The following is a 26,611-nucleotide window of genomic DNA, read 5'->3' on the forward strand; positions in this document are numbered from 1 at the left end:
GATGTTGCTCAATGGTTAAGTGCCCCTGAGTTCAATCCCTGGTATTCATTATTTGCATCTTCTTTTTGAAGTTAAGTAGAAAAGTCTATTACTTTTTAACTGGTATTATATGTATTTTGGGCTTTGGCCAACACTCATTCTGGAGGACTCAACCCAGTATCTTTGGAAGTCATTCTGAATTCAAAGTTACTTTATTTCAGAATAATTATTTAATATATATTCGATGAATAGATATTGATAATAGAGACTATTACTTTGTGTCAGTTTGGTTTCCTGTTAAAATTGGAGGTGCCTTAGAGATTACATAGACAAATTTCATGCAGCTATAGTAACCAGAGGTGCAAAGTGCACTGTCCAACATCTGTGGTTAGCAGAGTAATGAATCAATCAAGATGTTTATCTCATAGCAAGAACAGGTGTATGTGTCAGATTGTATGGCAAAGGGGAGTTCATTGCAGTGGAATTAAGATTTCTGGGCTGAGGATGTAGCTCAAGTGGTAGCGCGCTCGCCTGGCATGCGTGCGGCCCGGGTTCGATCCTCAGCACTACATACAACCAAAGATGTTGTGTCCGCTGAAAACTAAAAAATAAATAAATAAATACATATTTTTAAAAAACGATTTCTAATCAACTAGCCCTAAGATGAGACTACCCTGTATTGTCTAGTTGGGCCCACTAATCACAAGAATTCTTATAAAGGGAATAGGAAGGAAAGCAAGAGAGTATTTCAGAGTGATGCAGTATGAGGATTCAATCTGCCATTGCTGGTTTTGAAGGTGGAAGGAGGCCAAGAGCCAAAGACTACCAAGAAAACAAATTCTCAGGGCTGGGGCTGGGGCTGGGGCTCAGTGGCAGAGTACTTGCCTGTCATGTGTGGGGCACTGGGTTTGATGCTCAGCACCACATACAAAAATAAGCAAATAAAATAAAGTCATGCTGTCCATCTGCAACTACCAAAAAAAAAATTTTTTTTTTTAAATCTCTCCTACAATTTACAAAAAGGAATGATCCTGTTAACACCAAATTTGTTTCAGCCCAGTGAGACACCTATAAAGCAGCAAGATAATAAATCTTCATTATTTCAGGTCACAGACTTTGTTACAGCAGCAATAGGAAACTGATACTATCACATACAAATTGAGGCTAAGAGGTCAGGTAACAACTCGAAATTAAGAGCATTTTCCACACAGCACTTAGAAATTCATATCTCCAAAGGGATTAAAAATGTTAATGAGACTTGAAATTTTGGAAACTGATGGTCTTATTTGAAAATAAAATATACCTTTAATAAACGGTAGCTTTGGGCTGGGGTTGTGGCTCAGTGGTGAAGTGCTTGCCTAGTTAATTGTTTGAAATTGTTTATAAAAGCTTCTATATGTCAGGTCTGGAGAATGTAGCTACTCTTGGTGGATCTTCCTCTTGGTGGTGCCTCTGTAACTCTAGGGGGAGCCTTTATGAAGACCAGGCTGTCCAAGAATACAATGGCAGAATGCTCTGTGCTATCTAGTACAGCAGCCACCAGTCCCATGTGGCTGATGAGCATTTGGAATGTTGCATGTATCTACATTTTTAATTTAAATACAAGTGATGGTACCTACTGTGTTAAACAGCAGTTCCTAGAATCCTTAAACAAATAGTTTAAGAATTTATCATCACTACAAAATGGTGCTGGTTTAAAAAAAAAAAAAAGTGCTTCCTAAATTAAATAATTGAAGCCTAAGTTGGACTTTAAAAAGCAAAAAATTCTGAAGCTACACATCCCCAAACAGGAATGCACCCAGGACACAAATGTTATCACAACTTAGCCTTAGCTGTGCTAACTGAGCATCTGCTTATCTCCTTTGCACCAGCCTACCACCCACGTTGTGAAGAGAAGCCCACGGGAGATAGCTCCTGGGATTGTATCAGGAGAGTTGCTAGTCTGAGCAAGAATCCTTCTGATTCTAAATTCCCGAAAGAATCTACAAATTAACTGTGATCAAAGGATGATTGTTAGTAATAACACAAAAAGAACTAAGGATGCAAACAAAATCATACCAAGTACACTCAAGATTTTTATCAGATTAATATCAAGTTCAGATTCAGCATTTATGAGGTAAATCATTTGAATTTTTTTATTGCTATGGGAAAAAAACAGGCTGTATGAATTAAATTTCTAGTATTTGAAGTTGTTATGGGTTGAACTATATCCGTTAAGTTATGTTGAAGTCCTAATCCTTAGTGCCTCAGGAGAGTGATTTTATTTAGAAATAGGGTTATTGCAGATGTAAGTTCAGTTCAGGGCTGGGTCTGTAGCTCAGTGGTAGAACGCTTGCCTAGCACATGTAAGGCACAGGGTTCAATCAGCACCACATAAAAATAAATAAAAGGGGCTGGGGACGTGGCTCAAGCAGTAGCGTGCTCGCCTGGCATGTGCACGGCCCTGGGTTCGATCCTCAGCACCACGTACAAATAAAGATGTTGTGTCCGCCGAAAATCAAAAAATAAATAAATAAATTTTAAAAAATAAATAAAAGGTATTTTGTCCATCTACAATTTAAAAAATTTTTAAAAGATGAGTTCATACTGGAGTAGATTGGGCCTTAAATACTAGGAGTATTTAAAAGGAGGGACAATTGATCATAGTGATATACCTGTAGTCCCAGCTGCTAAAGAGGCTGAGGCGGGAAGATCACTTGACCCCACAAGTTTGAGACCAGTGTGGGCAATATAGGGAGACCTGTCTCAAAAAAAGAGTAGAAAGACACACAGAGTCAAGCACAGTGGTACGTGCCTTTAATCTCAGCAACTTCAGTGGCTTAGGCAGGAGTATCACACATTTAGGCCAGCCTTGGGAACTTAAGGAAGACCTAAGCAAATTAGGGAGATCCGCGTCTCAAAAATAAAAGTGATGGGGGATGTGACTCAGTGATAAAGCATTCCTGGGTTCAATCCTCAATAACAACAAAAAAGAAAGCCATGGAGGCAGACCTTGGAGTGATGCATCTACAAGCCAGGGTTCAGGCAAACAGCAAGATCTAGAAGATGCAAGAAAGGATTCCCCCTAGGAGGAGGTTTCAGAGGGGGCATGCCCTGCCAACACCTTGATTTCAGCTTTCTAGCCTCTAGAGCTGTGAGACTAGATTTCTGGTTTTGTTGTTTTGTTTTTTTAATTTTTTAAAAAAATATTTTTTAGTTGTTGATGGACCTTTATTTTATTTATTGTTATATGGTGCTGAGAATTGAACCCAGGGCCTCACAGATGCGAGGCAAGCACTCTACCACTGAGCCACGACCCCAGCCCTAGATTTCTGTTTTAAGCCACCTCAGTTTATAGTAATTTGTTTATAATATCCTTAGGAAAGAAAAGACTACAGAAATGTTAGGGGATCTCATGTTTATTTTTCTACCAAAGGGAAAATGAATAGATGAGAGTACTGAGCATCCTCCAAAAATAGTTTAAGAATTTATCATCACAATTTCCTTTTCTCCTTCATTTTATCCAAATGGTTTAGGATAGAGTGCTTATCAGGACTTTCTTAATTGCTTGCCAATTTGTCTTCCTAGCTACTCTTATAAATTATTTCACTTTCTATCAGTATCAATCTGTTAGAAATACAGATTGTGCTAGGTATTTGCTACAATCGCAGCTGTTTGGGTGGCTGAGGCAGGAGGATCACAGGTTCAAGACTAGCCCCAGCAATTTAGCAAGACCCTATCTCAAAATAAAAAATAAAAAGGGTTGGTGATGTAGCTCTGTGGTAGAGTGGCCCTGGGTTCAGTTTCCAACACAAAAAATAATCAAACAGTTTGCAACCTAAGAATTAACTATTAAGGAAAAAGCGGCTTCTAGCTTTCTTTGGAATCTAAGAAATAATTTAGTCTCTCAAAATTGTTTTTTAGTTACATAACACTTAAACCCTGAAGGTATAATTAATATTGTCAGGACTTTCACAATAAGTTTTCAAAATTAGTACCATCCTGTCAACAATCCAAGGTTAGATGGAGGTCATATGAAGTAAGCCAAGTTATCTCCAACTGTAGATTTTTGTTTTCCAACCAGACCAGAAAAATGCCAAGGATGTGCTCAGGGGCAGCATTGTGAATAATGTGACCCAAGGCTGGGAAACTTGCCTGAGCTTTACATAGCAAAGAACTAAGGTTAAAGTTCTCAGGGGTTAAGGAAAAACAACTGAAAATTAACAGTGAATTTGACAACCAAAGGGCAATGTCCTCTCTGGGGAAATGTTTCATCAAGATATGAAAAGAATTTGCCACCCAAGTAGAAAGCCATATAAGCTATAGGAACAAAAGAGTAAGTAATTCCCTTGAACCTGAGAGGCAGGAGCCTTTATCTAAGAAAAGAATCTAAAGAAATGACAGTAATTTCATCATAGTTCGTCTCCCAGCTGGATTGCCACATCCAACCTAGAGGGCAAAACTTCCCACTGGACCTCACTACCTGGTAAGTAAAGGTGGAAGACAATGAGTTCCCTCATATGCCACACTGAGAGGCAGAAGAGCATAGCAAGAGAGCCTTGGAAACCTGAGCTTTGCTTAGGCTGGAAGTCAGGATCTAGTGTTGCCTCCTCCAACTAGCTAAGCACATTTCATGCCTAACTGCTTTAGAGCACTTACCAACCCTATCAGTAAAGGAATTATCCACATTTTATTCAGATCAGATATTTGATTCCCAAATTTGTGCTCTTGGCCACAGTTTAACAACTACCTCAAAGTTTTCTTTTCATATGTAATGTAAGGATAATCAACATTCCCCCCACCTATTCCTTAGCATTGGTAAATAGAGTGACAATGCTTTGGGAGAAAAACAATTGGGGAGAGCTGTACTGGGGATTGAACCTATGGGCATTCAACCTCTGAGCTATATCCCTAGCTTTTTTATTTTTTGAGACAGGGTCTTCCTAATTGCTGAGGCTGGCTTTGTACTCATGATCCTCCTGCCTCAGTTTTCTGAGTTGATGGGATTAGTTGCCCAGTGCATTGTTTAAACCAATTTGACTTTGGCCAAAACTCTTTAAATTATCTTTATTATTGATACCTAGTCAGAGATTTCATTGACCCCATTGATGGTGAGCTTGACAGCAGCTCAAGAGAAAAGACGTTGATACTGTGTCTCTTTAACCTTAAGCCATAGTCTCTGTAAGTAATAACAATTTGTCTTGTTCAGACTGGTCCCACAATGTTGCCCATACTGGCCTTGAACTCACAATCCTCTAGCCTCCTGAGTAGCTGGGATTACAGGTGTGTATCACCACACTCAACAATTTACTATTTAATTCTGAAAGCCTTAGAACTGGAATTGTTTATAAATATTGTTTATAAGTGTTTGCTCAGAAAGAATACCATTTAGGGGAGCTTTAGGATTTAAGGCTTACAATATACAGTATTAAATACAATAAGTGCATCCATTCATTCATTAAAATGCATTTACTAGCTGGCCAGGTAGCACACCTACAATCCCGGCAGCTCCAGAGGCTGAGGCAGGAAGATCAGGAGTTCAAAGCCAACTTCAGCAACAGCGAGCCACTAAGCAACTCAGTGAAACCCTGTCTCTAACTAAAATAAAAAAAAAAGATCTGGGGAGTAGCTCAGTGGTTGAGGGCCCCTGAGTTCAATCCCCAGTACCCTAAATAAATAAATAAAAGGATTCTTTTTTTTTCTGTCTCTGATAACCATCCCATCCCTAAGTACACCAAGGAATGAAGTAGCTGTGGTGGTAAACAAATGCAGTTTGATTTATCAGTCTGTCGTTGTTCATTAAACATTCCACACCACCAGCAATGTAGAGAAGCGTTTCTTGGTTTGCTAAAGATTATGCACTTGGTGCTGGTCAAATATAACAAGTATGTTAATCTATGGTTTTCTATTCTCAACTTCTTGGTGTTTTCTATTCTCAACTTCTGGGTATATACCCCTTTTGCTGCTTTTAGCTGAACTTGACCCTTAACTTACTACAGATGACCTAATTGCTCTTGTTAAAGGTTTAATCACTAGGGATAGTTAAGAGCTCTTTTTGTTTTGTTTTGTTTTGTTTCCTTCTTTTTCTTTCTCTCCCTCCCTCCCTCTCTCTCTCTCTCTCTCTCTCTCTCTCTCTCTCTCTTTTAATGTAGTGCTGGGGCTAGAACCAGGGCCTTGAGCATTCTAAGCCTGTTTTCTACCATTGATTTACAACCCCAGCCTATAACTATTCCCCCAGCCTATAACTACTCCACGTATTAAATTTTTTTAAAGGGGTGGGGCTGGGGTTGTGGTTCAGCGGTAGAGTGCTTGCCTAGCACATACGAGGCCCTGGGTTGGATCTTCAGCACCACATATAAATAAATGAATAACTTTTTAAAAAAATGGTTTGTACTCCTCTTGTGAGGATGTTAATATTATTAGAATGAATGGTTCAGGACTATAACGTCTGAAAAATGTTTATTTACATAGCAAAGGAAGACTATTTTGCCTGTTACATGACTTCCAGAACTTGGAGCTAGAAGTATTAAATTCAGGTCTTTTTTTTTTTTTTTTTTTTTTTAACTCACGACCATCAGTAAATTCTTGAACATTGTTTCCCCACCAGCTGATGTTGTCATTTGCTAAAGGAAATAACTGCCACCTCTCTGAGAGTTGGAGTGAAAATTAAAGGAGATATGTGAAAGTGCTTTATAAACTGTCAAATATCAAACACATGAAGGATTATAAGAGTAAAAAATAGTGCTCTCCAAAGATTAATCATTTTGAAAACGTTATAAACATAAATTATTGGTTTCCATATTCAAACCATAACAAATTCTTGTAGTCACAATGAGGTGAGTAATTAAAATTTGGGGAAAGATAATAATTTAGCATTTTTAATAGATGTGAAAATACTATTTTCACTTCCCACAGAGGAATATACAACATTTTGGGGTTTTTTGTTTTCCACTGGTACTGGGAATGAACTCGGGGGGCACTTTACCACCAAGCTATATCCCCAATCGCGATCCCCGTCCCCGCCCGCCTTTTTTCTTTCTTTTTCTTTCTTTTTTTTTTTTTTTTTTCTTTGATAAATCGCCAAGGCTGGCTTCGAAGATATGATCCTCCTCTCTCAGCCTCCTTAGTCGTGGGATTACAGGTCTGCGCCACCGCGCCGCGCTAGTGTTTTTGATGTTTGTATTTAAAGTCGTCTTAACAATGATTTGCCTAGAAATCCAGCCATTGCCTGGGGATTTTCTTAGGATTAATGGAAGTTAGGGCTACCCCTCCCCTCACTCTACCTGTAAAAAATTACCGCTGCCTTTTCCTCCGAGTGCGAGAGAAACTGGGTTCAGATTCCATCCAGCATAATAAACCATGTCAGTGTTGAATCCGATGAGATTCTCCAAACATTTCCAGTCCACTCTGCAGGAGTTACATTCAGTGGAACAGAAGGGTCAGGCAGGTGACAACTTCTAGGTTCCCGATTCCTTTTCCGAGATGCAGTCTTCAGCTTCCCCGACACCGGGAAAGCAGTCCAGCTGCAGGCTGGGCGGGGGTGGACTGTGCAGACCCAAGCCCTGGGAGGTGGACCCCGGCCTGCCAGGCGGGGCTGGGCCTGGGTCGGCGCCCCTCCCCGGGGCGGGGCGCTCGAGGCTCACAGCCTCGCGGAGTCTGGGCAGTCTGCGCCAGGCAATCTAGGCTGCCGCGCCGCCAACCCAGGCGAGATGTATCTCCGCAGGGTGGTCTCAAAGACCTTGGCGCTGCCGTTGAGGGCTCCCCCGAACCCGGCGCCGCTCGGGAAGGACGGTGAGTGCGGGAAGCCCCTGGATCCTCCTGCACCCAGTCCGCCAAACTCGTCCCGGAGCAGCAGAAGGCTGGGTTGGGGGTGCAGGGGAATAAGGGAAAGTTTGGAGGGGACGAGGCTCCAAAGTTCTCGGATGCTTGGGCATTAGGGAACCTTTCAGCGTGGCCTCTGAATCCGGACTAGGATTTCTGGTTCAAATGTGGACCTCGAGAAAGTGATCTAACCTGTTTTCATCATCCGTTCAGTGGAAACAGTGATAATTGTGAGTTTTTAAAAAGTGCCGGCGAACATACTCGTAGCTTACTACTTGTATTGTTATAGGGATCGTTTCGCTCCCGATCTCAGGAGGAAGCAGGATTGGGTGGGAAGGTGGACTCCGCCGCGAGCCAGGCGGCGCGCGGGAGCGAGTGCGGAGAAGTAAGACGTGCGTAAAAGCTAAGTCACCAAACCTGGCCGGGCTCGAGAGCCTGAACCCCGCGAGCAGCCTGGCCTCAGCGTCCCCCCCCCCCCCCCAGAGGAAGAGCGCTTCGGTCGCTTTCCTAAACTAGGTTGCAGATAGGCCTGCGGCTATCCAACTGTTTGGCTCTGGGGTTCAGATATTTTTCATCTTTGGCTTTAGGGATGCGTGAGAAAAGCATGCGATTCTAAAGGGGAGGTTGCAAGGTGGAAGTTGATTAAATAATTATTGACATAAACCGGACGTAACGGCACACGCCCATCATCCCAGAGACGCAGAAAACTGAAGCAGGGGGTGGCAAGTTCACAGCCAGCCTCAGCAATTTAGCGAGGCCCTGAGCAACTTTGGCAGACTCTGCCTCAAAATAAAAATAAAAAGGGCTGGGGATGTAGCTGAGTGGTAAAGTGCCCCTGGGTTCCGTCCCTGGTACCCCACCCCCCTACAGAGCCTGGAACATAGTAGGTGCTTGACTAGTGAGCAAGCAAGAATCTTCTTTTCACCCTGGCTGCCCGGGGCTCTGGGACAAGATTTGCAGTCCGACGCCCGCCGCCCTTTCCTGGTCCTCAGGCACCTTCCCCGTCGCTGATTGAGGGACGGGGGTTAGACAATCTCATGGAAAGGTCTGGATTCTTTCTTCACTTCGACCCTCCTCCCGAAGCTCCCGAGGCGGCTTTAGCCCGGAGTGTGGATTCGAGGCAGAAAGAGTCTGCGGAAAATTCCATGCGGCCGGTTTGTTGTTGTTGTTGTTTTGTTTTTGCGTTTTTCTGTTGTCTTGTTTTTGTTTTTCGGCTTAAATTAGGCGTGTGTTGGTGGAGGAGAGAAGGAGGAAGAAGGTCTACCCAACTAGCTTTATTTTTCTTTTAAAATGCAAGTGCGGGGAAGATGCCCCACAAGCTTCGCTGATCATTATACCTACTACGAGCTATTTTCTCCCATTGGTGAAATGGGGCACAATACCCTTATTTTACACTTCTGAAGATAACGGGCTGTTTTGATGGGGAAGTGAGGAGAAAAATGAGCACCGCCCTCCCGACCTTGACCGTGGCCTTTCAGGTTTTCCCAACCAAACCTCACAAATATACACACCGGTTTTTTGGTAGCTGGTAGAATTCAGAGTGACTTTCTTTCCAAAATGGGGCAAAATAGAAGTAATTGAAAATTCCAAATATATAGTTAGCCATATTGGTAGTAAGAGTCTTTATCTCATCTAATTACTATTTTCTAAGTACTGATTTGTGTTTTAAGAACTATCATGGGTGGAAACCTATTTGTCTTCGGTTATGGACATTAATTAGCCTTTTATTGGTACTTTCTACTTCGATTTTTTAAAAATGAAAGAAATTTTAACTGTCTCATTAAATTTTTTCTCTTCTTTTTGCCTTTAAAAATATAACTTCTTCATGAATAAATCATTTAGATTTATAATAGTTCATTGGGGAAAGACCAGAAAGGCAAAATCTAAACTAAGTCATCTATAATCTTACCACTCAGGGAACATTATTATCTATTTTTCATAGAGTTTTCCAGATCTTTTTTCCCCCTGTGTATTTTTCCTGGAAACAAATCTGGGTAGTTTCATACATAGTATTTTGCTATGAATGTTCATTTAATATGTTGTAAACATTTTCTGCTGGAAGTAAATATTCTTCTGCAAAAGTTATAGATTATTTGTTTCACATTTTATGAAGGTACTAAAACTTGTCTGATTAATTCTATTGAATATTTCCCATTTCTTTGTTATTTCAAATAAATTTTCAAGTATTTGTCTTCTTAAACCCCTGATAATTTTCTTTATGTCTTTCTATTTAAAAAAAATATATTTTTAAGCTAGAGATGTAGCTCAGTGGTAGAGCACTTGTTTAGAATTCATGAGGTCCTGGATTCAATCCCCAATACCAAAAATAAAAAAAAATTAACACATTATTAAAAATAAAGAAATCTTTTTGAGTCCTAGGGGTATAACTCAATGGTAGAGCATTTGCCTAGCATGCACAGAGCCCTGAGTCTGAACAGAGACATATGGGATTCTTTTCATTGTTCAGGCTAGCCCCAAATTCCTAAACTCAAGCAATCCTCCTGCCTCAACCTCCTCAGCGGATGGGACTACAAAACACTTCACTTGCCAGCTCACAGATATATTTTCAAGCCAACAACAATCTAGCACAAGCCAAAGCCATAATCTTTTTATTAGTCCCTTGGGCACATTTATATGGAAATGTTTTTCTCCAATATGGTTTTTTTTTTTTTTTTTTGATGCTGGGGATTGAACGTAGGGGTGCTTAACCACTGAGCTATATCTCCAGCCCTTTTTATTTTTTTTTATTTTGAGACAGGGTCTCCATAAGTAGCTAAAGTTAGCCTTGAACTTGTGAGTTGCTGGGAATACAGGCCTTTGCCACCACACATGACCCAAGATGGTCATTTAAATCCAAACAAAGAACACAAACAGGAAGTCATTGTGATTTTGCTACTGTGAAGCTTATAACCCGTAGAGATGTCTTAAGGTTTTCCCTGTACAATTTGGTCTCTCTTGGTCCCTGCGCCCGAGCACTCTCCATTAGGCCACCTCAAATTATTTTGCACTTTCCCAGTTGCCCAATCTCTTGCTTTGCTGTGTTGTGCCTCCTGCCTCCCCATGTCTCCTTTTATTTATCAGAGGAAGGCCCACTTCAAAACTCAGGTGGTGTCTCTTCAATTGTAACAGCTACCTTGAGCCCGCTAGCTCAGTTTTCTTAGCATTTTCATCTGCTTAACATCTATAGCAACTTTAGTCCTACTCTATCGCAATTATTTGTCTGCAGTTATTTGTCTGTACAAGTGTTCCCTCCTTCTAGACTCTGAGCTACTCTTGTTCATAGTTGTGTCCTTGATGCTTCTGACAATTCCTAAGAATTCCAAAGTGCTCAAGTGTATTTGTTGAATGAATACAGAAATGTCTCTATCTCTTCACCTTTAAAATAAAGAATTTGAGCTACATGAAGTTTAAGCTCCTTCCAGCTTTAAGTCCACTGAAAAACTTTCAATTCCAGACCATTAGTGCATATACAAATTCTAGCACTAAAGAATAAATATTTTTAAAAAACATTTTTAAATTGTAGATGGACAAAATACCTGCGTTTTATTGATTTATTTGTATATGGTACTGAGGATCAAACCCAGTGCCTCACACATGCTCCACCACTGACCTACAACTCCAGCCCCCAAATTAAATTTTAAATATAAAAATAGGCCTGGCGCAGTGGCACACGCCTGTAATCCCAGCGGCTGGGGAGGCTGAGACAGGAGGATTGCGAGTTCAAAGCCAGCCTCAGCAACGGGCAAAGTGCTAATCAACTCAGTAAGACCCTGTCTCTAAATAAAATACAAACTAGGGCTGGGTAAAAGAGAATAAAATCATAGCATTTGCAGGTAAATTAATGGAGTTGGAGAATATCATGCTAAGTGAAGTAAGCCAATCCCCCCAAAACCAAAGGCCAAATGTCTTCTCTAATATGTGGATGCTGATCCATAATAGGGGTGGGGGGAAGCATGGGAGGAATGGAGGAACTTTAGATATGGCAAAGGGGAGGGAGGGGAAGGAAGGGGGAATGAATGGACATCAAAAAAAAAAAAAAAAAAGTAATGGACATCATTACCCTAAGTACATGTATGAAGACATGAATGTTATGACTCTACCTTGTGTACAACAAGAGACATGAAAAATTGTGCCCTGTGTGTATTTTGAATTGAAATGCATTCTGCTGTCATGTATAACAAATTAGAATAAATAAGTACATTTTAAAAAATAGTACTGGAAAAAAAATAGGACTGGGGATGTGGCTCAGTGGTTGAGTGCCCCTGGGTTCAATCTCCAGTATTCCCCCCCCAAAAAAAATTATTAGTTTTACAGAATTTCACTTCTATTTCAGATATGATCTTATTGCAACATTTGGCTTAAGAAAAGCTTTTATCTGGGTTGGGGCTTTAGCTCAGTGGTGGAGAACTTGCCTCGTACCTGTGAAGCACTGGGTTCTATCAATAGCACCACATAAAAATAATACATAAAATAAAGGTATTGTGTCCCTCTACAACTAAAACCAAACAAACAAGCAAAAAGCTTTTTTGTTTTGTTTTGTTTTTTTAACCCATGGATGCTCAACCACTGAGCCACATCCCCAGCCTTTTTATATTTTATTTAGAAAACAGGGTCTCCCTGAGTTGCTTAGGGCCTCACTAAGTCACTAAGGCTGGCCTTGAACTTATGATCTTCCTGCCTCAGCCTCCCAAGCTGCTGGGCTTACAGGTGTGTACTACCGCACCCAGCTGGCTCTCTTTGCTTTCTGTGGTATTAGAAAAATCCAGATTTCTTTCTGTATCCACATTTCTATTATAGATTTATAAAAAATGTTGGATTTTTACTTATGGGGGGGGCAGTACTGGGATTGAACTCAGGGTCACTTGACCACTGAGCCACATCCCCAGCCTTATTTTGTATTTTATTTATTTAAAGACAGGTTCTCACTGGGTTGCTTAGCACCTCGCTTTTGCCGAGGCTGGCTTTAACTTGTGATCCTCCTGCCTGCCTTAGTCTCCCAAGCCACTGGGATTACCGGTGTGCACCACCGTGCCCAGCTTGGATTTTTAAATTAATGTTTTATTTAATATACATAAATTGAATTGAATTGAATTTTATGAAGTTTTAGGTATGAATACGTTTACTTTTTTGAAAAATAATCATTTCCACTCTCTCTTCCTTTCCCCTATAGTTGAATGTGTACAGTAAATGGATTTCTTTGCTAATATGCTTGTCATTTTGCTGTTAAGATTATTTAGTACTCCTGTCACTTCTCCTTACCCACACCTGCATCCCTTCTAAGAAAAGCATGATGCTTAACATCAAGATGACAGGCTTCACAAGTACTTATCAAATTAGATTGGGAAAATGTCAAGTGGAATTATTACCTGCCTTGTGATACCGTATTCCCTTAAGCTAAAATCATTTGCTGATAATAGATTCTAGGTTCACTGAGGAGAAACATCTTTAAAAGATGAAATTATTTTACATAGTTGTGCTTAAATGGCGATGCTAACTGTGTTTAAACTTATTTTCCTAGCATCTCTTCGCTGGATGTCATCTAACAAATTCCCTGGAACATCTGGATCCAATATGATTTATTATCTGGTTGTAGGTGTCACAGTCAGTGCTGGTGGCTATTATGTAAGTGTTTAACTGTAGTGTTCAGAAATTCATATATTTTACAACTTGTAAAGCTCAAAGCAATGTTGCAATCAGGACATGCGATATTAAATATACAACAGAGAAATAGGTTTAAATGTCATTAAGCATACACATTTGAAAAATACTCTATAGTCATTATAAATATAAAATTTCCATAAAAATGTATTAACTAAATTATTATCATTTTTTTTATATTACTGGGGGTTGAACCCAGGGGTGCTGTAGAATTGAGCAACATCCCCAACCCTTTTAATTTTTTTATTTTGGGGCAGGGTCACTAATTTCATCGAGCCTATTGGTACACCTGGGATTAAAAACAGTGTTATTATAAATGCTAATAATAATAGTTGACAATTGAGTATTTATCATTTGCCAAACTCATAAATCCTTTAATAGCTTCAATTATAGATACTAGATACTATTATTAATAATAGATACTATTATTCCTGTTTAACAAGAATTGTTTTGGGCCGGGGCAGTGGCCAACACTTGTAATCCTAGCAACTTGGGAGGCTGAAAACAGGAGGATGGCAAATTCAAGGGCAGCCTCAGCAACTTAGCTAGGCTCTCAACAATTTAGTAAGACCCTGTCTCAAAATAAAAATAAAAAGGGCTAGAGATGTCACTCAGGAGTAAAGTGCCCCTGGGTTAAATCCTTAGTACCAAAAAGAAAATGTTTTGAAGATATACTCATTTTATTTTTTTAATTTAATTTTTACTTATTTTTTAGTAGTGCTGAGGATGGAACCAGGGCCTCGCCATGTTAACTAAAGCTTTCTCCCACTAGTTACTCCTCCAGTCCAACTAACTTTAAGAATAATAGACTTTTATTTATTAGATTTATAGAAAAATGAGCAAGGAGTTGTGGGTTTAGCTCAATGACAGAACACTTGCCTAGTATGTATAAAGCCCTGGGTTCCATCCCCAGCACCAAAAAAAAAAAAAAAAAAAAGCAGAAAGTGTTGAAAAATTCCCTAACCTTCTCTTCCTTTCCCCTATTCACATTTTGCTCTGGTGTGGTACATCTGTTACAATTAAGGAGCCAATATTGATACATGATTATTAACTCAAGTCCAGAAATTACATTAGGGTTCACTTTATTTATTGTACCAGGAATTGAACCTAAGCGTGCTTAACCACTGAGCCACATCTCCAGCCCTTTTTATTATTTATTTATTTATTTATTTATGGTACCAGGGATTAAACTCAGGGTCATTCCACCAGCCTTATTTTGTATTTTATTTAGAGACAGGGTCTCATTGAGTTGCTTAGCATCTCACTTTTGTTGAGGCTGGCTTTGAACTCACGATCCTCCTGCCTCAGCCTCCTGAGCTGCTGGGATTACAAACATGTGCCACCAAGCCCAGTTTATTTTTTTATTCTGAGACAGAGTCTTACTAAATTGCTTGGAGCCTTGCTAAGTTGATGAGTCTGGCTTTGAACTTGTGATCCTCCTTCCCCAGCCTCCCATACTGCTGGGATTACAGAAGTGTACTGCCGCAACCAGTTTAGGATTCAGTCTTTACATTGTATGTCCTGTGGGTTTTGACAAATATATAATGACTCTACCACCTTTGGCAGTGTCATGCATACTAGTTTCACTTCCTTAAAAATCTTGTATTCCACTTATCCATCCCTTTCTCCTTCCTTCCAAAATTTTTACTGTTTCTATAATTTCTGTTTTCTTTTTACATAGTTTTATTTTAAAAAGTCATATTCACATGCCAGGCACGGTGGCGCATGCCTGTAATCCCAGTACCCCCCCCCCCCAAAAAAAAGTCATATTCATAATTTGTTAAAAATTCAGAAGAAGCATATGTAAAATTCTATCTATATTTTCCTCCCCAGTCCTCCATCCACACCTTCCAGGATTCACTGGAAGACAAAAGTCTTGGTTTTTTGTTTGTTTGTTTGTTTTTAGTGCTAGGGCCTGCACATGCTAAGTACATGCTCTTATCACTGAGATACATCTCTGGTCCCAGGATAAAGCTTTTAAGTGTAGTTCTGGAGCTAAAACAACAGAACATTTGAATTAAATAAGGTAAGCCTATTGAATCCTTTCCCATTTTGTCATAAATTTTCTAAATCAAAAATCTAACAAATAAAAAAATCTGATGTTTATTGTGAAGAAAAATAGAATAAGCATAAATTCTTCAGAAATCCTTAAAGTATGCAATCACTATATTTTGGGTTGACCCTACAGAGATTTGCATAAGGGATTTTTAGTCATAGTTAGGAGCCATTTTTATAGGACTATGTAGGATAGCCAAACCAAAATTTTAACCTTCAGATTTTTTAATATTTATTTTTTAGCTGTAGTTGGACACAGTACCTTTGTTTTATTTATTTTTATGTGGTGCTGAGAATTGAACCCAGGACCTCGCATATGCTAGATGAGCACTCTACCGCTGAGCCACAACCCCAGCCCCCCCCCCCCCTTTTTTTTTTTAATACTGTGGGCTGAACTCAGGGATGCTTTACCACTGAGCTATGTTCCCAGTCTTTTTTTTTGAGACAAGGTCTTGCTAAGTTTCTTAGGGCCTCACTAAGTTGCTAAGGCTGACCTCAAACTTGTGATCCTCCTGCCTCAGCCTCCTGAGTAGCTCGGATTACGGGCTTTTGTACCACCATACCAGACTAAACTTCAGAATTGTGACAGCCTCAATTAGTCAGGAAACTTCAAACATGTCATTGGTATCTGCCAGCTTTCACTCAAACCCATATTCCTTTTCTTCTATCATATTTCTGCTGCTTGATGTTGAGTTCATTGCCTAGGCCACTCTAGTTGAATGTAAACCCTGAAAAAACAAATTAGGACTAGGCCATGTGATGGATGACCTGGGAATTTGGAAGACTAAATTTCATCTGGGTATCACAATTCTACTAATTATATGAATTGGTGCCAGATATGAGCCTCTTTAGTCTGCTAATTCTTTCTTTGCAAAAGGAATCTTAAACTGAGCCGGGTGTGGTAGTATACAACTGTGATCCCAGTGGCTCAGGAGACTAAGGCAGGAGGATTGCAAGTTCAAAGCCAGCCTCAGCAAAAGCGAGGTGCTAAGCAACTCAGTGAGACCCTGTCTCTAAATAAAATACAAAAAAAAAAAAAAAATAGGTCTGAGGCTGGGGCTGGGGCTCAGTAGTAGAGCACTTGCCTAGCATGAGTGAGGCACTGGGTTCGATTCTCAGCACTGCATATAAATAAATGAATAAAATAAAGGTCCATCAACATCTAAAAATTATTTGTAAAAAATAGGGCTGGTGATGTGGCTTAGTGGTCTAGGCCCTTAAATTCAATCTCCAGTACCCTCCCCCACCAAAAAATATGAATCTTAAACTGAAAGGTTATAGGGCTGGGGATGTATCTCAGTTGGCAAAGTGCTTGCCTCGCAAAAAAACAAAAACAAAAACAAAAAAAAACCCTGAAAGGTTATCAACTGAATAGTCCTGAGAGCCCTCTGCAGCCTCATTCTCTCAAAATGGAATGAAAATTGAACAAGATGATGATCTATGTCCCCTTTCGTATCTGAGATTATGTAGGTTTTTTTAGTTGTTAATAGATCTTTTATTTTATTCATTTATTGATATGCAGTGCTGAGAATCAAAGCCAGTGCCCTCACTTATGCTAATCAAGCGTTCTACCACTGAGCCACAACCCCAGCCCTAGTTTTATTTATTTATTTACTTTAATATTTATTTTTAAATTTTAGTTGGACACAATATCTTTATTTTACATTTATGTGGTGCTGAGGATTGAACCCAGTGCCTCATGCATGCTAGGCAAGCCCTCTACCTCTGAGCCACAACCCCAACCCCCTATTTATTTTTTAACAGAAAGTCAGAGATACTTTATTTTTACTTCAAAATCCAAAGGCTGAGTATAGCAGAGTTGTAAAAATGGAATCCCACTAAGTCTGATTCACGCGAATACTAATGTTTAATGAGGTTCTTTCATTTGAATATCAAACCTTAAAAGCCTTAATTCCCAAGAATCTTAGGCTACTTTTAGGAATCACAGAATGTGAAGCACTGCAAAATCTGTATTCTAGTCCTCCCTTCTCTTTCACTTTTCCTGCACTAAAATGATTCTGTAGCAGGGTTTTGCAAATTGATCTGTGGATGCTCAGTAGCCAAGAGCACTTTTCCATTTCCAAGGAAAATGTTCTACTGTTAGGGCTCCTTAGATATAAAATAGGCCCAGATCAGTTCAATTTTCTGAGGGTCCAAGGGTATTTCTAACAAGAACACCAGCTGGGCATGATTGTGCACACCTGTAATCCCAGTAACTTTAGAGACTGGGACAGGAATATCACAAATTCAAGGCCATTAGCAATTTAGCGAGACCCTTAGCAATACAGTAAGACCCTTTCTGAAAGTAAAAAGGACTAGGGATGTGGGGTGCAGTGGCATCTGCCTGTGATCCCAGTGGCTCTGGAGGCTGAGGCAGGAGGATCGCAAATTCAAAGCCAGCCTCAGGAGCCTGGAGTTGTAGCTAAGGGGTAGAGCACTTACCTACCACTTGAGGTACTGGGTTCAATTCTTAGCACCACATAAAAATAAATAAATATAAAGGTATTGTGTCCATCTACAATTTAAAAAATATTAACACAAAACAAAAAAACAACATCAGCAATTTAGAGAGGCCCTAAGCAACTTACAGAGACCTTGTCTCTAAATAAAATATAAAAAAATGGATGATGTTTGTATTAATTAATAAAAATAAAATGCTAGCTTCCTGATTATTAAAATTTAGAAAATATATATGAATATACAACTTTTAAAAATTCGTCATTCTACCACTAAGAGTTAAATCACTACCAAAAAAGCTGAGACAATACAAATAATATTATCTAAATAATAAGATTTTCATTTTTATTTATTAATTTATTGTTGGTGCTGAGGATTAAATCCAGGCCTTAATGTACTAAGTACATACTCTACCATTCTTGTACCCCAGCACTAATATTCTTTTTTCTTTTTTTGTTTTGTTTTTGTTTTTTGGAGTACCAGGGATTGAACCCAGGGGCCCTTTACCACCGAGCCACATCCCCAGCCCTTTTTATATTTTATTTAGAAACAGGGTTTTCTGAGTTGTCTAGGGCCTGCTACATTGTTGAGGCTGGTTTTGAACTCATGATCCTCCTGTCTCAGCTTCCCAAGTTGCTGGGATACAGGCATGCATCAGATTTTCTTCTTTCCTCTGCTTCTTTCTTTTTTTCTTTTTCTTTCTTTCCTTCTTCTTTCTTTCTTTTTTTGTTTTTGTTTTTTGTTTGTTTTGTTTTGTTTTTTGAGAAGGGATCTCACTATGTTCAGGCTAGGCTGGCCTCAAACCCTTGATCCTCCTGACTCAGTCTCCCAAGTAGCTGGGATTACGGGCATGCACCACTATTCCTGGTTAGATTTTTATTTTTAGAATATCATTGCCTAATGTGAAGACAGGCCAAAGAAGACTCGTGAATATGAAATGAAAGAAAGCCTGCACATTTTGTCTATAATTAAGATAACTTTCTGCCCCATATTATTTCTCCACTAACTTACAGTCAGCTAGTGTTGCTTTTTATGACTCACCTTAGCCTACCTAAGAAATCTTCTTTAGGATGTAGCTGTGTGGTGTGTCATTTGGGAGATTTTTTTTAAAAAAAATTCATTGTGAGACAAGTAAGATTCACATGCAGTTCTCTCTACCTTTTACCTCATTTTCCCCAATGATAATCTTTTTGCTATAATGCAACATCACCATCAGGAAAGTGACATTTATACCACTCATCCTTCTTAATCCAATTTCACTAGTTTTACATGCACCCATTAAATTCTATGCAGTTTTATCCTGTCTAGATGGATAGATTTGTCACCACTGCCCAGATGCAGGATAGTTCCAATACTATAAGTATCTTTCATGCTACCTTTTTATAATTCTCTCCCTTCTGCCCTCCCTTTCTCCTAACCCCTGGCAACCACTAATCTCTTCTCTATTTTTGTCATTTCAAGAATGCTATCTAAATGGATCCACAGGTATGGAACCTTTTGAGAGTGGCCTTTTTCCCACTCAGTGTAATTGCCTGGAGATTCATTGGAACTGTCACTTGTACCCACTGTTCATTCCTTTTTGCTGCTGAGTTGTGTTCCTTGTTACAGAAAGACCACAGCTGGTTTAATAGTTCATCCTTTGTATACCATCTGAGCTGATTCTCATTATTTGACCATTATAAATGAAACCACCACGAATACTTGTATGTGAGTTTCTGCATGAACCTGGATTTACCTTTGTCCATGATAAGTTCTGGAGGATGTTTGTAAATGTCTGTGAGGCTGTTTTGGTTCTGTCATAATTTATGTTTTCTTTGTCTTGATCTTCTTGTTTCCTGTGCATGCTTTCAGCTGTCTTTGACTCATGTTAGAGCATGTTCCTTTCCTTTCCTTTTTTAAGCATTCCACTTAATGACAAAAGTGTCCAAAGGAGAAGTAAAAGAGTAAATGGTAAAGTTGGTTTCCCTTCTTGGCTGCACTGGGATTGTAGCTTAAACTTCTTATGGTAATTACATGGAGAACTGTGTGTACCTTTGAACTTGGCAAGAGTTTAAGAAATAAACTAAGGCTGGGCATGGTGGTGCATACCTGTAATCTCAGGAACTCAGGAGGCTGAAAAGGAGGATCGCAAGTTCAAAGCCAGCCTCAGCAATTTGGCAAGGCCCTAAGCAATTTAATGAGATTCTGTCTCAAAATAAAAAGGGCTGGGGCTGGGGTCTGCGGATATAGCTCAGTTGGTAGAGTGCTTCCTAGCATGCACAAGGCCCTGGGTTCAATCCCCAGCATGATTGAAAAAAAAAAAAAAGGAGGAGGGTGTTGTGGATGTAGCTCAATGACAAAGTACCCCTGAGTTCAGTCCCCAGTACCCCCACAAAAAGGAAGTAAAATTAAGGACACATTTTCTTTCAGACTTACAAGACAGTCACGTCAAAGCAAGCCAAACACACAGAACATATAACAAATTTGAATGAAAAAACAAAAGCAGAGTTACATCCACCTCAAGGTAAGGGGACTTTCTTAATTATTTTATTTATTTATTTGTTTATTTTTGAGACACTGATTCCCATCCTCTTAGTCTAGCAATGAACTAGACTATTTGCCTTTGTCTTCTTGGCTAACTTAATCCAGAATGGCTCTTCGTAGGAATTCATTCAGGAAGGAAAAGCCCAACCAAAATCTAAAGAATATTCTTAGGCGTTTTGGATGAGTGCATTTGATAAATGAACATTTTGCATTTATGCTGCTGACCGTGGCTTTGACTTCTTTGTGTGGTAATATTATTTCTCTCCTACTCAGACATCCATTCATGCGGGCATAATTTTAGAATCTGTCTCTCTCAGCAGCTTGACCTTTCGTTTCCCTCATTTTTTTTTTTTTAAATCATAAGGTTAATTTTTGTTTCTGTTTTGACTAAGACCTCCTTGTGTCTTTGCTTTTGAAAGTGTACTGGCCATTAGAGTTGGGTACACTGAGCCCCTCCGTTGATAAAAATGTCAACCCTGGGGACAGAAACTTGACATTTTCACCCTTATGTCTATTTTTTGCCTACAACTACTTACTTTTAAAAAAAAATTTTTAGATACAGATGGACATAATACCTTTTCTTAATTAATTTATTTTTATGTGGTACTGAGGACTAAACCCAGTGCTCACATATGGGAGGCAAACACTCTACCACTGAGCCGCAATCGCAGCCCCTTCAACTACTTACTTTAAAATAGTTTTTTTCCATCTCAATGTTAATGCCATTATCAATTGCCATGGTCACTATTTAGGGACAGAGATACTGGCTACTCATGAATCAGTTTACCCTTTTCATCATGACAACAATAAGAGACGGAATATCACTGATAAATGTTATTGAATAGAATCATGAGAAGTCTGTTTATAATAATATTATCATTACAAATATTATTATTAATATTATTAATACAGCATCTGTGTAACACTTTATTGGCTTGAAGGCCCATTTTATATAGATTATTTTAGTTAATCTTCACAATAGCCTTGTGAAGTAAATATTATCAGTATTCTTATTTTACAGATGATTAAGCTGAAGTTGAGAGAAGATTAGTGGTTTCCTCAGGGTCGTCAGCTAGCACCTTGGCCACTCTTCCATACCGAAATGGTGGTTATTTGTTAGTGTTTGAATAAGTAATATATGCACAGTTTTTAAGTTCAAAAGAGTTTATAAGAAAGCATATCTCTCATCTTCCCTCCCAAAAGGCAACTGATATTATCAGTTTCTTTGAATCCCTGTGACAGTCTTTGCAAATACAGCCCTCTGGCTATATAACACCCCTTTTTGTCCATACTGTATACATTGTTCTTTCCTTGATTTTTCCTTTTAAGTCCACTTGGAAGACCATTAAATATCAGCACATGTAGATTTGACTCAGTTTTTTAAATGATTGCACAGTGTACAATTGAGTCCCATGTTCTTTAAATTAACACTCTGCTTAATGGACTAAATCTTAAAGGTGAAAAAGAGAATGTGGCAGAAGCTGAGAAAGCGAGTTCAGAAGCTCTGGAAGTTTCTGTTGTGCAAGCTGAGGTGGTAGGTGCTGAAGACATTGCAGAGGCTGCAGTTGGGGACGTAGAAGAGTCCACGGGTCCCAGTGGTGTGGAGGCCACTAAGGAGGAGGTGACGGCTGTGGGTGCTGAAACGGAGCCCAAGGTTACAAGTGCACAGATGAGTGACACCACAGAGGACGGTTCTGAAATGACCCCAGAGGCTACGAATGTAGCAGCAGGTGAAGGCATTTCCACCTGTAACAATCAAGGTATTCCAGAGAATGACTGCTCCCAGGAATGTGCTGAGCCGGAAGGAACTTCTCCAGCTGATTCCCAGTCCTCTGCTGGGCATTTGCAGGAAGAAGCTGATGCTGGTTCCCAGGCTGCCTCAGGCTAATCTCCTGCCAGTAGCCGGTTCTGCAAAAAACAAAAAACGTAATAGTGTGTCTAATAGCTGCCTTTGTATTTTTAGTAATTTTGGTTTTGAAAAGACATCTTCCTAAAACACTTTGATGATCCCTGAAGATTTTTGGTATCTTCTGGTAGAGTTTTGAGAGATTTCCAATTTTACATTTCTTAATTATTTTCTACTCTCTAAAATTAGATCATGACATTGCAGTAAAGAGTTTATAGTTTTAGCTGGGTACAGTGGCACACGCCTGTGATCCTAGCAGCTTCAGAGGCTGAGGCAAGGAGGCTTACAAGATCCAGGCCAGCATCAGCAACTTAGTGAGATCCTGACTTAAAAGAAAAATTTAAAAGGGCTGGGGATGTGGCTCAGTGATTGAGCACCCCTGGGTTCTATTCCTGGTACCAAAACCAAAAAACAAAAAACAGCTGAAATAGTTTTACCTTGAATTTAAATTTTGCATTATAGAAATTATCTCTATATCTTGTTTTCACTTTAATTTTGCTCTTTTTGCTCTGCTTTTACCTTTATTATGTAGAACTGGATTATCAAGCTCAATTTGAACTCATTTAAATAAAATTAGAAAATCTTTAGTGTTTCTATTTTTATTCACTAATACTTATATAGGTATAAATAATACACTGTATTATATATTAACATATACACATGAAGAAATTAAGCTTTCATAATATGATTGAAGAAGGGACATATTTGTGGAGAACTGTGCCTATGATAATGTATATGCCTTCCCCCCTCTCTATTAATATATAACAGGCTGTGCAGATATTTCCTGGTTCAATTCAAACAATATTTTTTGAGGACTTACACTTTGTGCTGGGAGTCATTCATTCATTCATTCATCTGAGCACCTACAACCAACAGAGGCACTGTTTTAAATCTTCCTCACTATATATTGTAGAGTAGGACTAGATAGTAAACAAGATAAATAAGGAAACTGTAAGAATGTTAGAAACTGGCAAGTGCCTAAGGTAAAAGTAATGAAGAAAAAAAGGATTATAAGTACTGGTTTGGGGTGGAAGTTGTCATTTAAAAAAAATTAATTTTTTTAGTTTTTGATGGACACGATACCTTTATTTTATTTATTCATTTATTTTTTATGTGGTGCTGAGGATCCAACCCAGGGCCTCTCACGTGGTAGCCAAGCGCTCTACTGCTGAGCCATTACCCCAGCCCCAAAGTTGTCATTTAAATAGAGCAGCCAGAGCAAGTCTTACTAGGAAGGTGTGTTTTAAGTAAAGATCAGAAGACTACATCAGGGACCTCATCACCAGGACCTCGGCAGGGAAGATCATTCCACGTGAGGGAATGGACATGTGCAAAGGATCTGCAGCAGGAGCATGCTGAAGAATTTGAGGAATTGCAAAGTGACCCGTGTGGCTGAGGTGGAGTGACAGGGAGAATAGTTGGAGATGATCTCAGAGGGAAGGAGATGGGGGCGCGGATGAGCTAGGTCATGTGGAGTTATGCAAGATTTTGGATATTGGAAATCAATAAATTGGGAAATCATAGTAAGTTGGGAAATCATAGTGGACACTGCCAGTGCTCTGTCTGGATCCCCTTAACTGGGTGCATTTACCCCCAGCTGTTATGTTACTCCCCACCCCTACCCACCCTTCACCCCAGGCAGCTCATCACCAAAGACTGACAAGCGCTGTGGTACTAAAGGTGGGGCCAACTCTGCAGTACAACTCAGAGCTCCCCATGGTCAGGTTGAAGCTAGTCTCCAGCTGAGATCACATCCTCCTTGAGCACCACCCCCCCACACCCTGTGGCATACATCCTTTCTTCCTATCTGTTCTACTGAGAGCATTCCTACATAAACCACTTGGCCAAGAATCCGTTTCCAGGGAGCTTCACTTAGCATAACTGGATATGGTCCTGGGAGGCAGATGTCAGAAAGGCCCCTGGAGTTGTCACTCTCCATCTGGATGCAATGAGGATCCCTCACTGGTGGTCAGTGCAGGATTGCTGGTCCCTGGCAATCTGCAGCAATGTGATTACTAAGCTTTTCAACAATGGTAAACTGAGGCAGGATATAGGTGAAATGTTATTACTGAATAGCCTAACATCCCAGAGAGCTGAGAGGTATAGAAAAACATAACCATAAGCACTTAATCATGTTTTTTTTTTTTTTAAGAGAGAGGTGAGAGAGAGAGAGAGAGAATTTTTAATATTTATTTTTTAGTTTTTGGCGGATACAACATCTTTGTATGTGGTGCTGAGGATCGAACCCAGGCCGCACGCATGCCAGGCGAGCGCACTACCGCTTGAGCCACATCCCCAGCCCCACTTAATCATGTTTTGAGGTATAGGATGGTACCTTGATTTGTCCCAATATCAGCTCTGCATTGGATTCCCAAGTTCAAGGCCTATGGCACAACTGAAGGGATGCTGCTTTACTGGACACTCTGAAGATGGGGCAGAAGCACTCCCAGCTCTGCCCTCACTGACCTGATGCACACAGCACACACACAGGCATTCTTCCCACTGTTCTGGTTTGGAGAGTTTCTACTGCAAATAACAGAAGCCAGTTCAAAACGGATTAAACAACAGAGAGTTCTTATATAACCAGATATCCAGGGTGGGTTTATTCTTCCGTGACTCAATCAAGAACCAGGTCATGTATAACTAAAAAGAACAACAACAAAAAAAAAAATAAATAAATAAAGGAAAGAAAGAACAGGGAAAAAAAAAACAGGTCATCTGTGATCCTTCTCTACGATCAAGAATGTTCAGGCTTTAACCTTGGCCAACTTTCCTCATCATCACAAAATGAATCACCACATTCAAGGTATTTTATTCTGCAAAAAAAGAAGAAGAAGAAGCTTCTTCATCTTAAAAAAAAAAAAAAAGCTTAAATACAGTCTTTTTTAGTGGTCAGTGGACCTTTATTTATTTATTTATTTATTTATTTATTTATTTATTTATTTATATGCAGTGCTGAGAATGAAACCAAACCCAGTGCCTACACATGCTAGGCAAGTGCTCTACCTCTGAGCCACAACCCCAGACCCCAGTCTTTTATTTTTTAACATTTTTTAAAAATTCAGTTAGTTAGTTAGTTAGTTAGTTGTAGATGAGCACAAGACCTTTGCTTTATTTATTCATTTATTTTTTATGTGGTGCTGAGGATTGAACTCAGTGCCTCACGCGTGCCAGACAAGCACGCTATCCCTGAGCCACAACCCCAGCCCTTAACATTTCTGTTGTACAAAATTTCAAACAAAAGTAGAGAGAACAGGATAGTGAGTCTTCATGTGCCCTAAACCATGAAGTCGGAGTAGTGTGTTCAACAGTGAAATGTAGTTAAAAGATCATAAGGCAACAAAACTTGACTTTGACTTGGTTACTCTTTTTTTTTTTTAAGCTTTAGCACTATTACTTTTTCACATTTCTCAACAGGGTTGAAGAAAAAAACTAGCTATGCCTAGCAGACCAGAATTTGTCTGGCTTAGCCTCCTGGCCAATCTGAAATTCTTCTCTGAACTGATAAATGCCAAAATGTGACTGCATACAAACAAATTTTTTTTCTTTTAAAAATTCAGTATTGGGCTGGGTTGTGGCTCAGAGGTAGAGTGCTTGCCTAGCATACCTGAGGCACTGGGTCCGATCCTCAGCACCACATAAAAATAAAATATATTGTGTCCACCTATAACTAAAAAATAAATATTTTTTTAAATTCAATATTTATTTAATAACTTTTTTTTTCTTGGTACAGGAAACTGAACTCAGGGGTGCTTAAGCTCTGAGGCACATCCCCAGTCCTTTTTATTTTTTAGCTAAATTGCTGAGACTGGCTATGACCTTGCAATCCTCTGCTTCAGCTTCTTGAGTCACTGGGATTGTAGGCATGCACCACCATGCCCAGCCTAAAACCATCTTTTGAAGTAGTAGCTATCAAGTCCAAACTCAACTTGTCTAATGAAACTTTTTTCAAATTTAACAACCAAGGTAGGAAAAGTTGAACAACAGCATCCCACAAGCAATATCTTTATCATTAGAATTTTGACTGATTTTAATAACAATACACTGAAAAAGTCGGAGCAGGACAAATAGAGGTCTAGAATGTGAAGCATATTGCAAAAGATAAAAATTGCTAGTGGAGTCAGATAGGCAAGATATTTCTCTTTAATGCAAGCAAGGGATACAAAGGAAGAATAAGTTTGAAAAATGCAACAGCGCTCACCTAGCATGGGCGGGACCCAGGTTTGATCCTCA

General features: G+C 39.5%; 1 protein-coding gene and 1 long non-coding RNA gene across 2 annotated transcripts; one reads left to right on the plus strand and one right to left on the minus strand.

The window, feature by feature from the left end:
* The first annotated feature begins 7,621 nt into the window (after positions 1 to 7,621).
* Positions 7,622 to 22,912, plus strand: Mgarp (mitochondria localized glutamic acid rich protein). The gene is made up of 4 exons (XM_027926736.2): positions 7,622 to 7,749; positions 13,298 to 13,401; positions 20,359 to 20,452; positions 21,930 to 22,912. Exons 1-4 carry the CDS (start codon positions 7,668 to 7,670, stop codon positions 22,358 to 22,360), a joined length of 711 nt encoding a protein of 236 aa, XP_027782537.2. The 5' UTR covers positions 7,622 to 7,667; the 3' UTR covers positions 22,361 to 22,912.
* Positions 22,207 to 24,878, minus strand: LOC139706541 (uncharacterized). Its single transcript, XR_011708158.1, has 3 exons — positions 24,845 to 24,878; positions 23,199 to 23,241; positions 22,207 to 22,380 (listed from the first exon to the last, which is right to left on the minus strand). It is a non-coding gene; the product is annotated as an uncharacterized lncRNA (long non-coding RNA).
* Between the last annotated feature and the right edge of the window lie 1,733 nt (positions 24,879 to 26,611).

Source organism: Marmota flaviventris, chromosome 7 (assembly GCF_047511675.1).
Source record: "Marmota flaviventris isolate mMarFla1 chromosome 7, mMarFla1.hap1, whole genome shotgun sequence".
In the NCBI taxonomy this organism is placed as follows: Eukaryota; Metazoa; Chordata; class Mammalia; order Rodentia; family Sciuridae; genus Marmota; species Marmota flaviventris.